Source organism: Aulonocara stuartgranti, assembly GCF_965226115.1.
Source record: "Aulonocara stuartgranti genome assembly, chromosome: 17".
NCBI classification, from domain to species: domain Eukaryota; kingdom Metazoa; phylum Chordata; class Actinopteri; order Cichliformes; family Cichlidae; genus Aulonocara; species Aulonocara stuartgranti.
The window spans coordinates 36,618,269-36,632,246 of record NC_138953.1 but is presented as its reverse complement, the minus strand read 5'-3'; the positions used below and the strand labels follow the sequence as shown (position 1 = coordinate 36,632,246).

The following is a 13,978-nucleotide window of genomic DNA, read 5'->3' as shown; positions in this document are numbered from 1 at the left end:
AGGGGAGGAAATTTCACACACCTCACCTAGCATGACCTAAACCTCTTATTAACTGTGCAAAAGACAGTGATTCAGTGGAATTTTTCGTGGGGAGGTGGGCATAAAAGTAGAAAGAGAGAAAGAGAAAATCCACACAGTTTATAGCTGCTCTGCCCTCCCTGCAGTAAAATATTCTCCTCCTCCTGTCTTGCCTCTTGGCCTCCTCATTCTTCTCCCTGCATCTCTTTATCTCTTCTGTGATCCCTGTCAGATCCGGCTTTTATTGCACCATTAGGTTTTTTTCCTGCAAAACATTAGCATCAACCCTGATGATCCTTAATCGCTTTATGCTGTGAGCTCTGCGAGGCCCTTTAAATAACAATTAGATGGTCACTGTGCAGCAGTAGCTCCTACCTCAGAGGCCAGACTCAGACCTCTGTGTCACATGATCATAATTAGCCAAAGTCTAGTTGAAGATGCAACAAAAAATAGGATTTTTACTAATTGCATATGTACATGTATATACCAGGCAGAGTCCTAAAGTTGTGTATGTAAGTAAGTAATGTAAAAGAAGAGCAAAGGTTTATTGTTATTAATTAAGCAAAAGAAGACAAAGAGCCAAAGCCTGCCTATGAACTGTGCTTCCACCAAGGTCAACTTTAAAAAATAAAAAAGTGATCAAAAGGATTCTCCTTTTGCCCATCCTCCATCCTCCACCAGAAATTTCACGATTCCTAGTTGTAGTAGTTTTGCATTAGCTTGCTGACAAAGAGGCAGACAAAAGGCGCCTATGACATACCTCAAGCATTACAACAAGCAGATAAAACACATCATTCGGAAGGTAATGCCATTGATGTCAGCATACCGGCTGTTTGACTTTGCCAACTAGGGGGAAGGAATTTTCTCGAGAGGGTCCAAACAGGATAAAGTTACTCTTGCGTCCGCTTATGTGTCGTCTGCATGTTGGTTGTGCCTCTTGAAAGCCTCAAGCCAACAATGGCTGCTGTCCGTCTGTTACACTGACAGATAGATCGAAGCCGTGAGACGATGGGGATGGCAGTAACATATATTCTTGAACATGGTACATTGTAGCCTCGTGTAAAGTGTGTGTGTGTTCACACTTCTAGGTTTACACAGCCACAGGGCAGGTGAGGTAATGTGGACATGATAGAGTTTGTTGCTGCCAGAGGGAAGGTGGGATACGCGAGCCCGTGTGTGACATGATCGAAAATCACTTCACTTCACTCACATACACAAACACCAGAGTTGGTTTTGGTTCTGTGCCCGTCTTTATTTTGGCTCCAGCCTTTTCCCTGATTAAAACCATTCTTTTGCGGCTACTTTATGAAAATAAAAACACGCTTGGTCCTATTTTGTAGTTTGCACAGTTTAACCGCAAGCACCAAAAACCATCAAGGGCACATTTTCAGGCATCCATTTTCATCCAGTCATCAGAGTAACAATGGCGTTTCCTCAGGCGACTGCAAATAAAATAAAAGACTGTGCGCTCTCCTTCCTTTATGATCCCAGTGAATTATGTGGACGTTTGCAGCGCTGCTCGCCGCTTCCTGCATCGCTCCCGCACGCACGAGCTCGCCACTCACTCACTCAATGTGCACGCCTGTAAACGCATTCTGCAGACATCCTTTCCATACTCCCCGAGCACATCCGTGAACAAGGACATAATCACCACTTCTGTCCTGCCCACTCGACACACGCACACGCACACGCACACACACACACAAACACACACACACACACACTTTCAGGTTGCTTGTTGCTCATTGTGACAGTGTTTAAGGTGTTTTCTGGGTCAGTCATTGAGCTACATGTAACAGTCTGTGCAGCATTGCTCTTTATCCTGGCCGCGGGGCTGACTAAGTTATCATGTCGGCTTTGACAGACAGGCACGTAATAATGGAGTTGTCAGTGTGTGCGTCTGTGTTGGTGGGAGGAAAACGGTGTGTGGGCTTGAAAGTGTCCCCCTCAGACACACACAGTGTACACTTTTTCTGCATTTTTGCCTAAGCTAGAACTTGTGTGTATCCGTGCGTGTGCTTGCGCAACGCGGGTTTTCGGCCAATCACCTCATGCCCTCCGCCCTCCGCCCTCCTCGTCTTTGTGGTAAGCTGTGGGGATCAAGTGCGTTGCCATGGCTGCAGCAAGCCTATCACCCCTGGAGACGACACCTTAGAGAGAGGGAATCCTCAACGGCCCGAGTCAGGCGGAAGGTAAATGAGAGCCTCTCATGGGGCCCCTCAAAGCGAGGGCCAAGTGCACTTTAAAAGAAGGGGTCAGAGAGAAGCCTGAAGCAGCTCATGTTTGAAGCTAACAGGCACACTTAGTGTTCAGTTATAGACATGGCAACATTTACAGCAATTTAAATGGGAATTCATAAAAACAAAAGTAGTAGCAGCACAAACTGATTTTGCATTTGCGTAAACTCTAAAACTTTGACAGATGGCAGACTTCGGCGCAACTAGTAGACTAGTTTTGATCAGATGTTGGGCTGTTTATGCCATACAGACATGACAACTCTGCCAGTAGGGATCCACAGATACATCCATAGACACGGTAAAAGATAGATGTAACTTCTGGATCTGAAAAGTGAATACACAAAAGATGTAAACTGTCCGTTAGTTTACTGGACAACAGTGCTGAGCAGAAGGTGGGGACAGAAGTGTGTGTGTGTGTGTTATTGGAGGGGTGGGTGCCACATATAGCGGCCCAGGGCAGACTCCAGTAAGGACTCCGCCCTTCAGTGCACGGTGAGCTATAGTGGGGCCTAAACTGCATTCTCTTAATGACTTTTATAGAAGACTTCATATTGAATGCAATCCTAATTACATTTTTTTAAATTTATGGTCAATCCAAGGACAGGGTTAAAGTCTTTAAAATCTTTAGCCAATGAGCGTGCAGCTTCGCAGTCAGATCCACACCCTCGTCATCACATTCAGTATCCAATCACCAAAGATGGCTACGGAGACCAAAACGGTTGATTAAACATTTTAATTCCATTTTCGACATCTGGTGCTTGAGCGTGGGAGTTTATGGTGAGGGGCTGACTTGTGGGGCCTTTGTCAGCCCTGAGTCTGCTGCTTCTGGGGCAATCAGCGAAGTCTCAAGTCTTATTCAGCAGAATATAGGAAAATATGTTTATTTAAAGGAATTTCTGGTGATCCGGAAACATTCTTGTTGCTCAAAGCTCTGTTAACAAAAACGGATGTTTTTGATATCTCTGGGATACATGACCAACGTTCGTTCACTCTTTCTGCTTGGCCTCGTTTAAACCTTAAACTCTGAACTATGCTTACACATCACACACACAGAATGCATCGCTGACCCATATCTTTAGCTCGTGATCAGCTTTACATGAATTAGCAGAGTCTTAGTTTTAGCTGCAAGTATGCATTACACAGTGACAAAAACATTCACGTATTAAAGCACGTCCACTTGTGTGTGTGTCGATGTTTCTTTATGCTCTCAGTATCTCTCTCTCACACACACACAAACACACAGGCTCCAAGTAAATGTAGTGTACATTATACCATGTGAGTTTACTGTGTGATCAGCACCTGTAACAGCTGCAAGAGTCCGGGTTTCGGTTCTTCTTCTTCTTCTCCTTCTTCTCCTTCTTCTTCTTCTCCCAGCTTTGTTGTTTTTTCCCTGCTTTTATTTCACCATCCACTGAAATCTAAAGAGATGCTGATAAGACGTTAATCAGAGCAGCTGCAGGTCAAGAACCTTCTGTTTCACCCTTTAAAGGCTTTTCTCCAGCACTGCTCCCACGCTTGCTCATATTTACATTGTTTAATCATTAGTTTCATTTTTTTAAATCTCATTTTATCTAAAGTGCTCGAGGAAAGAAAGCGGATCATTTCTACTTCTCCTTCCTTGTTTTTATTTTTTATTTTTGATCAAATCTGAATGCGATCAACTCTAGATTTTATAAAGGTGCAGCTCTAAAAATGTAAAAATACATAATGTGTGTATGTGGATCATTTAAACCTAGGTCTGTTTAGCTTCTTCTAACACTGTGCTAACACTTTCTGTAGCGGGGATGTCAAACTCATTTCTCATCATAGAGCCACATAGAGCCCACTTTGATCTTAAGTGGGCCGGACCAGTGAAACTTCCCCTTGTGTCAATGTAAAGATTTTTAATGACACATTTGATCCTTGAAATATCTCAGTATAAGAAAAAGAAGTGCAGTATAATCAGTGAAAAAAACCCTGCTATTTAATTGTTTCTCTATTCCTTAATTGGTGTGAAATGAATGGCCATGGTGGAGTAAGAAAAGTTGTAAAATATAGTTAAAAGCCCCAAATTTATCTCTTCCTTCATATTTTCCAAATTTGTCCAGTGGGCCGGATTGGAGTTTTCACCTGGCTAATTCTGGCCCCCATGCCTTTATGTTTGACAACCCTGTTCTACAGCTTAGAAAGCCACATGTTGCTCTTATTTTCCTCTGGAGTCCAGTGGTGCCCCTAATCACAAATGGCCCACAGGGGACATTTTTGTGCATATTTCACAGCGGGGTTAAGCAGTAAAGGTCCTCGTTATTATCAGGGTCAAATCAGCCACGAGCCTGTCAAGCACATACTTTGTGTCTTAACTCCTTCATCTGAGTGGTGCTATGAAGCAGGTTTCCCAAAGTGCAGCGTCTCATCACGGGCTGCCGACATGTCCGCTCAGGAGGAACAGTCCAACTTACGTAACTTACTAATGACGTTGACACTTGAAGATTTTCAGCGATAAAGCATCGCGCTCAGCCAGCAAGAGGTTCATATTTGGAGTTTGTGGGGTGTCACCTGCCTACAGTGAGCTTAGTGAGCCTGGGTTTTGTTCAGACGGTGAGGAACAAAAGCACGATTTCAATCACATATTTTCCTCTTGGTCTTACATTTTTGTGATTCGGGTTTTAGACTCGGCTCAAGCTGTTTGAGCCAAACCACCTAATTATTTGGGAGGGGAGAATTTAATCACGTGGTAGCATCCACCTGGTCTGTTGTCACTCAGAGGCTCAAATTTAGAAACCTGAAGGCAATAGCCTTCTTTTAAAGTCAACGAACTGAAGTGACGGTCAGATTTGACAAGATTATTTAGCTGGTTTTCATGGGAAAAGTAGCCACAGAGACCAGAAGAGTTTGTTGCAGCAGGCTGTGAACGTGTTTATTTTGCTGTTAAATTGGCCAGATCCAAGCGGCCAATCAAGGAACTGCTGTCTCCATTTTTTAGCACATGTGCTCGTTTTTCATGTTCATTTTTCAGACGTTAAAGTTGCTGCTTGTTGTGTGGAGAAAAGGAAAGTAAAACCTGTTAAGACACGTCCTTGGACTCTGGAGAATTTTGATGTCATTTTCACTGTTTGTTCATATCGATTCACTCTATGAATCCTAGACGGGCAAAAATGAGAGAATTCATCCATGATGCCTTGCTCAACCATGCCCGATAAGGCCTCGTGCTTTCTGTCTGTACTCAGCTGTTTATCTGTCTGTGTCTCTATGTGTATGTGTGCACGACGTTTCCACCTAAAGCCTGTACAAATGAGATTACATGTGAAAGAGAAAGAAAACAGCAGCGGTGTCAGACGTGCCATGCTTCCTGTTTTTCTTATTGAAAGTGTGAAAGTGTGTTTTGTAGAATCTGTGGAAATGGGGCATTTTGAAGGGAGTGGCCGTGATCAAAAAACCCTCCCTGTGGGTTAGAGTTATGCCTGGACCGGAGCCCACCTGAGCCAAAATAGAAGACAGTGCAGCCCTGTGCTGCTCAGTTTTTGCCCGTCTGCCATTTTCTCTTTTGTCTCTTTTCTCTGGACTTCCTTTTTTTTGTCCTTTGCCATTTTCCCCCCTCTGTGTTCTTCTTTTGTTTCCTGTATCAGCCCCACCAGTATCTCATTACTCTACACCGATTAATGTAGCAGAGAATACACACACACATTTTCTTTCTATCTGTGTCTCCTCATCTCTTCTACTGCATTAATTTTTCATCTTAAAATAATGCAGAGTCATACGTAACCATAAAGCCTTCACTCAGGTTCATTAAATATACTAAACTAGACACGTAAACCCTGATATCACAGTGTTGAGAATAAATACTTGATCCCTGCTCTCAGAGTTTTGAGGGGGTGTTTTGCTCTCCTTCAGTTCCCCGGATGTTTCAGGCGCTTCGGTATAGTTTCTCTGATTTCCACCCCTATTGCTAAGTGGTTAGAAAGCCTCTCTTGCTATTGTTCAGCCTGTCAGCCTTATGTAAACTTTATATAAACACAGCGCCACGATCAGATCTCAGAGCTTCAGTACCGCCGTCTTTATGCACTGCAGAAATATACCATAACCCTAGTAGAGATAGCAGAGTGACATAACTTATGACTCCATCTGCTGTAAGGCACTCAACGCAAGACAAGAAGATACGAGTGCTTCATTTGTAAAGAATTTGAAATAAATCTCAGCTTTAACCATGAATGCACTTCCTTTTTTTCCCTGGTGGAAACTCTTTTGGGTTTTAACTCTGCTCCTGTTCCAAAGCTGCTATTGTTAGGGAAATGCTCCATTGAACTTTGCTCTCAGGTTCGATATTAGAAACTCGAAAGCGATTTTGTGGCCTGATTTTCTAAGCCGAGCCACATTTTCTCAGATCAGCATTCGTCGGCCACGGGCCTTGATGGAAGAATTAGGCTACTTTGTAATCATTAGGTGCGAGCTAATACACAATGGGCTTTTTTGTCATCTTAAGCCCAGAGAGGCCTGAGCGCCGCCGCTAAAGTCAGCTAGACGTTGTTTGTGTAGCGCTGACCCGCGCTGATCGCGCTGCCGTCCCTGCCAGATTTCTAACATTGTGTGAAAAGAAACAAAGAAAGAAATCGAGCATTAAATGTTTTAACCAAATTCAGTCAGCTGAGGCAATTTACTGTAACAAAGCACACTCACGCAGGGAATAAGATACAGTTAGTGGGATTTCTCAAATCCCCACTATCATTCTTAAATGCCGATGAATGACCGTGATCTGTTTCATTCTGTGTTTCAGCCTAAAATGGTGAGCGTGGGGAACCCTTTTGGACCGTCCGGAGAAAAAGTGGCTATGGTCGCCATTGACGATTGTGACATATCCATGGCGATCCGCTTCGGAAAGCAGATCGGGAACTACTCCTGCGCCGCGCAGGGTACCCAGATTGGACAGAAGAAGTAAGAGGGAACCTCTTTCACCAACTTTCTTTTCTTTCTTTTCTCTCTGGACCTCTTCCCACACACATTCACTCAAACTAGTCAGACTAATGAGGGAATGTGTTGCGCCTCAGGGGCTTCGCCTTCATTACAGCAGATTACACAACTCACATTCTGCCATCTTCTCCCGCTTTTATCTCCTAATCTCCGTGCTCATCCATGTGGTCTCTCTGCTGTCAGACAACCAAAAGCTCATCTCAGCGCAGGCTTTACAGGATTAACTGTGTGTTTATTACACACTCATCAATTTATATTTTTACAGTGTGCCTTTTCTTTTGGAAAGCTTGCATGCTGAGGCCCATTTACTTTGTAGAGGGTGGGGACTGAAAGGAAGCGAGAGAGAAAGCTTCAAAGGGGAGCTAATGAGCTTACATACTTTCAGGAACTTGTTGCACCGGTCACAGACGCTGAGAGGCGTTTTGAGGATGCTTTAATTTGATCACGCTGGAATAATTAGACCGCTGCGTCTTATGTGGTGGAAAGTGGCGAGAGCCTGAGAGGTTTCACTTTCGAAGCTGTCTTGACAGAATCCAGAGTGTGGCTTAAGCTGCAGAGTGAGTCCTGTTGAGGCAGAAAAACATGACTCCACTGACACAACTGTAGTGCTGGGTGGGATTTCCCAACAATATTTCTTGCTGTAAATTTCAGGAGTATCTGGGAAAAAACCCCAACAAATTTATGAAAAAGAAACCTTTGGGATTTAAAGACTAGTTTAATATATCCTACAAGTCTGTATTGACACTGGAGTCTCTGTACTGGATATCTTTTCACAAATATCCATAACACGGATTCCTTCAATACTTCAGAAAAAAAATCAAAACCCATTAACTCTACTGCTATATATTTATATTAATATTCATACAAATGAATTCTGGATCATAGCTGTAAGTTGAACTTCGGGCTTTTGAGTGTCTGACACTATGGTTTTTGCATTCTTGTGTATTTAAATAAAAGAACAAAACGAAAATCTGAACTTTCTAGATAACTGTTAAGACATCACCCAAGAGCGCTGAAGTTTATGGCTGAACGTTGGTTCAAAGAAGCCTGCAGATTTCTGCTGATTTGCTGAACGTCTAGAAGATTCATGGTTTGAGCCCTTCATGTTCCCAGCCAGGCGATGTTATTTAGACCAGCGGTCCCCAACCTTTTTTGCACCACAGACCGGTTTAATGTCAGGCAGTATTTGCACAGAACGGGCTTAAAGGTGTCGCGGATAAATACAACAAAATAAAATGATACGACCAAGACAAAAACTGTGGTATTTTGTAAATATAATAATAAACGAGAATTCACTGTGTAATTGTGTAACTTTATTAGCAGCGTCCTCCTGAAATGAGAGTAACATCCTCCTCTCTGCCCCTTAATGTTCTCTGGTCGCTATGGTAACGCGTAAATATTTCATTCAAAATAAGCCACACAACTACAACGCGGGAAAAGACCCAGGGTAAACAGAGTTAACGATAAAAACCCTGAAAACCATAAATTTCACACCCGAGCCTCAACTCTCGCGGCCCGGTACCAAACGACTCACGGGCCGGTACCAGTCCGGTTGGGATCCGCTGATTTAGACCGTAAGAACAAAATTCACATTTAATGTCCCACGTAAATGTCTTTAGACCTTTGATTTTGATGGTTTCAGAAGCTCTGGGTGTAAGCGGCTTCATATATGACCAAGTACGTTAAATCTGACCTTGGAAATGCTGCCTTTTAGCTGCTTTGTGATGGCTTTTGAAAACAATAACCTTTAACCAGAAATACCGATCATAGTGAAGGTGAATGAGGGAGCAGCTAAAACACCAAAGCCAAAACTACTCTCTTTAACTCCATTCTCTAAAAGTAAGTGAAAAAGATCACAAAAGACCCACTTTGAAGATTTTGCAGTTTTGATCTATCTCATTCATGGTCTGTCTGCATTTTCTTGCAGATCACTGGACTTGACAGGGCCGCTGTTACTGGGTGGGGTTCCCAACCTGCCAGAGGATTTCCCAGTCAGGAACAGGAACTTTGTAGGCTGCATGAGAAACTTGCGCATCGACAGCAAGCCCATCGACATGGGCAGCTTCATTGCTAACAACGGCACCACAGAAGGTTAAGATGTTCCCTCTGCAGCGTTTCTATCCTTGCTCATTTCTGGAACCGACTTTTAAAGCTGTCATCAAAAACGAAGCTTAAATTTCCCCTGATTTTATTTACTTTTATATGCTCAGGGTGTCCAGCAAAGAAAGACTTTTGCACAAATGGTGTGTGTCAAAACGGAGGCACGTGCGTCAGCAAGTGGAACACTTACATTTGTGGCTGCCCTACTGGTTACGGTGGCAAGAACTGTGAGCAAGGTAAGAAATGTGTGTGGGTGATTTGGTTAGTTTTTAAGCAAAAGTGGACAGTGTGTTTGGGGATATTGGGAATCCAGTGTAAAATAAATCCATTGTGCTTCCTTATATAATATATTATTGCATTTATAGACAGACGTGTTTCTGGCCAAAGGTGCAAGTGTCCGCTTGCTCATCTGTGTGTGTGTGTGTGTGTGTGTGTGTACATTTGTTTACCTATTTCCAGGAAATGGTGTATGTTTGGGGGATCACATGGGATAAGGAGCATTTTCTTTGACTCAGCGTGACTCACGCAGCCTCTGTTCACCAGAATCACTCACCACAGCCTTAGGTGTGGAGTTTTCAGACAAAAGATCAAATTTTGGCTCTGAGTCACTTATCAAAACCCAGACTCACAGATTGAAATCAAAGATAAACACACACTCACCTGGGGCTGTGAAAATTTCAATCTTACGTGCTCTTACTGATTAATCTGTGATGTGATGGTAGGTTTTCAGTTTAAAAAGACCAATGAGAGCTGTGGTGGAATTAATGATTAGCCAATCAGCACCATGGGCGGGACTAAAGATGTTTCTAAACACTGTCAAGCTGAACACTTCCAATGGGAAAAATTGGATTGTAGGTTTTTTGGAAGCCTCTCAAAGTTCACTTCACTACTACCACTAATTTGCATGGCTGTGTGTGCACGAGCCTGAGGCATAAGGCACAAACACTGGTCACTAGTGGCTAATTAGGACTCATCCTTGGAAATTCATTAGAGTAAACACACAGTGTCAGACTGAAGATGGAAATAAAGTGTAACAGATTTCAAATTTCTGTGTGATATCAGCTCTACTGATCGCATAGCTGTCTTTGATGCCTCCTCAGCCAACATGTGACTAGTGGCTTATGTTATAATGGAAAAGGTACATGTAAATAGATGGGTAATCAGAGTACACAGATAACAATATTGAAAGATAAAGTGTAAGGTAATGGTTTTGTTAAGGGTATCTTGATATCCACATCTCTATCTGCCAACAGGTATTATTATTTATGCTCCATAACCCCTCTCGTGTTCTTATATAAAAAGTTGAATCTTTGAATCCTTGCTTCAGGGCGAGTTCCAAACAATGTGTAAAGGTGTGAATACCTATCCTCGCCCTCTCGTCTATGAGGTAGCCGCCCAGTCAGTGCCAGGCCCTAGTATCCTGTATCTGAACTGGGCCGGGATCATAGCAAGCCGGGAAGAGGTTTTGGCTGCTAGGTTGCTTGTTGACACATTTGGTTTGAGGCTTCACACACTTCGCTGCCACATGAGAAACGTGAGATTTTGTTGCTGTGGAGCCAAAATCGTCAAGACTAGACTGACACAAAGAGACAGAATCTCCCTGGTAGTCACCCACTTGGCTTGGTTTTGTTTGATTGTTCTGATACCAACTACTGGACTTTGCTATTTTTGTGTGTGTGTATTTTTTAAGAAATTTAACCCGTCCCTAGACCTGGTTCAATTGCTCTAATGTGCATTCACTATCATTCCACAGACTGTATGTAAAAGACGGTGGTAGCAATTGCAACGACTTCTGCAGCCAGAGGTGATCATATTTGGATTACAAGATGGAGTGCAATGCACAGACAGAAATGCCTCAGATACATAGATGTTTTTTGTTCTAAAAGCTGATGGGGTATTATCGTTTGAGAATGCAATAACTGGAGAACGAGGTGTCATAGGAGCAAATTGATACCGTAGGAGCATCTACTAAAAATCTCTGACAAGGTCAAATCTCAGTGACCCCGACCTAAAGGTCAGAGTAAGTTTTCTGAAAAACACGTAAATGCAATAAGTTGAGAAGGTGATGTAGGTGTCTACTAGTAGGCTAACAGTGACAATGAACAGTCTTGAGTCCACAGCATAATGACCATAATAAGAATCTGTATGGCGAATATGAATGGGATTTTTACTTCAAGAACCTCACTATTTTTATCAGATAAATATATAATAGAAACCATCAACAAGTCCATTTCAGCAATTCATATTAGCTGAGGTGTTAGCTTTATCTCTAGCTTTTACCTGGTTCTCTTAATGTTGCCCAGCTACCAACACCGCTTGTGACTCCAGACATGAAGCTGCCCAGACTAAAATATCTTAATGTATTTAAACTCTACTACTGTAAGTGTTTTAGGACTTAAAGTCAATTCTGATCGGTACTCATGGTCCGTAGAGGCTAGCGTTTTCTGTGACATTTTAGCTAGCACCATTAAGTCAAACTCTGGGTTAGCCTACATAACACTTTTAGAACTAATTAGCATGGATTAGCATGCTAACAGATGCATGCTAATTTTTTTTTTTTTCTTTTAGTTCTGTTAACATATTAGAATACCAACATGCTTTCATTTCACTTAGACCACCGTCATGGCATGGCTGTAGACTATGGGGGTGTCCAAATTCATGGGCTGCATCCTCCTGAGGCCGCATTTGTAGACTGATTACGTCACAGCAACGTGCCGAAGGCTGTCCAAATTCGTAGACTCCTCCGAATGCAGCCGACAAATGCGTCCTCCTTTTCCCCAAATTTGACGGATGGGTCGGGTGTGTCCTTCGTGGCCCACCATATCCCAAAATTCATAGTGCGGCCCAGCCAAACTCCAGTTTCCGGCAATGGTGGCCGCTACTAAGTTTTAAAATTACTCTTATTAATCTTTCTGGGTCACAAAATAAACTTTTAACATATTTTCAGGCGAGAATGTGGGAGTGTAAACTTCAAATATCTGCTCGGTTTATCAAGATATTGCAAATTTGCAAAAGTGCTTCGACGTTTTCTGAGACGTCTGTTAATCACCAGCTCGATAGCTAACCGGGAGCTCGAGGGTCACTAGAGCCGCAGAGAACGGCACAACTCCCGGCACATCATTTTCAGATCACCGCGGACTTTCGCTACTCGGGTTAAACGTAATATAGAAGTCACTTAGATAACCTAAAAATGTTATTGTTTGGCTTTTTTCAGTGTTTTATTTGTTCATGAGTAAATCGGTTTGGCTGAGATTAAAGTTATTCGATTGGATTAGATAAAATAAAATAAAACTTTATTAATCCCCCGGGTGGGTTCCTCCTTGGTTTTTACACAGCTGAATAAACATCAAACAGAAAAATGATTAAACAGAAGTGTGAGATGGTCGAGAATTTACGCCAGTGAAGAGGGTTTTTTTAGTTCGCGGAGGACTAAGCTTCAGCAAAGGAGACTAAAGTCACGATAGTTACCTGCTACCATGAACAAATAAATGCTTTGTCTCATAATTACAGCTTTTGTGTGAGTGTATCTGTGAATGCTTCAGTTGAAGTATGTAGCCCGGGGACCAGAGAACATGGTATAGCTGAGGTGGAAACACTGCGTGCCCTACTGAGATCGACCCTCAGGAGAGCAGACAGCTCGAGGACATTGTTTGCTTACTCAGCATCAAATTAGAGCTTAGATAAAAACTCGCATCTGTAGGAGTTTAATTAGACTTTAAGAATTCTTTTTAACTATGCTCATAGAAGAATTTTTTTGGGAAGTAATCTTTTATTTTCCAGAATAAAGTAGTAATTATATGACATGCTGGAACGTAAATGCTGGAAAAAAACTCATCATTTCAACACTGCAACCAAATTATAGAAGTAAACGAACTAAAGCAACTGCGTGTTTTAAATGATATCTAAAAATAGACAAATACACAAATAAGAAAAAAAGGTGTAAAGCTAAAAAGAACCCAAAAAACTACAGAAAAGTCATTGCTGCTATTTACCTATGGTTGCTATGTACAGCACAGAAAATGTTTTCTTATGCTTAATGCTGCATTGATTCATATGTAGTTCCTACAGTTCTCATCTGACTTTTAAACACATTTATTTCCAACACTAATGTGTTTGTGCGTACGACCTGATTCTCGTCCCTCCCAGTGATGCCATCACCTCAGTTCTTTGGCGGAGAGGCACTGGTGTCTTGGAGCAACCCGGACATCACTGTTGCTGTTCCCTGGTATATTGGCCTAATGTTCCGCACCCGGCGTCCTGCTGGCACCCTGATGCAGGTCAATGCTGGGCCTTCCTCTACCATCAACCTCATGGTAAGAAGCATTGTTGGAAAAATTGTCACCCTCAGCAGTTTGCAATTTAAGCTTGTATACAGGTTCTAGACTACCTCTAAAATGAGTGGGAAGTTCTCAGTTTCTGCACCCCCCCCCCCCCCCCCCCCCACACTCCCTTCCAGGTGAGTGAGCAGCGGGTCCATATGGAAGTGTTGCTGAGGCACCAATTGGTGGCATCGCTGAGCTTTCCTCAAGTGCGTGTCAATGACGGGGAGTGGCACCACTTGCTGATTGAACTGAAAAGCATCAAAGATGGCAAGGAGATCAAATACATGGCAGCTGTCTCTCTGGACTACGGCATGTATGAGGTACAGGGCGTCTTCCTTTAGAGATGATAAAGGTAGT

General features: G+C 42.7%; 1 protein-coding gene across 9 annotated transcripts in view; it reads left to right on the top strand.

Annotated features, from left to right (window-relative positions):
• celsr1a (cadherin EGF LAG seven-pass G-type receptor 1a) overlaps positions 1-13,978 on the top strand; it is a 97,494-nt gene that overhangs the window by 58,036 nt on the left and 25,480 nt on the right. For all 9 annotated transcript variants that reach the window (XM_082510784.1, XM_082510788.1, XM_082510785.1 and 6 more), the window contains 5 exons: positions 7,006-7,163; positions 9,127-9,290; positions 9,410-9,535; positions 13,446-13,612; positions 13,756-13,941. In XM_082510784.1, coding sequence (XP_082366910.1) covers positions 7,006-7,163; positions 9,127-9,290; positions 9,410-9,535; positions 13,446-13,612; positions 13,756-13,941 — 801 coding nt within the window. The remainder of the gene's footprint in view (positions 1-7,005; positions 7,164-9,126; positions 9,291-9,409; positions 9,536-13,445; positions 13,613-13,755; positions 13,942-13,978) is intronic.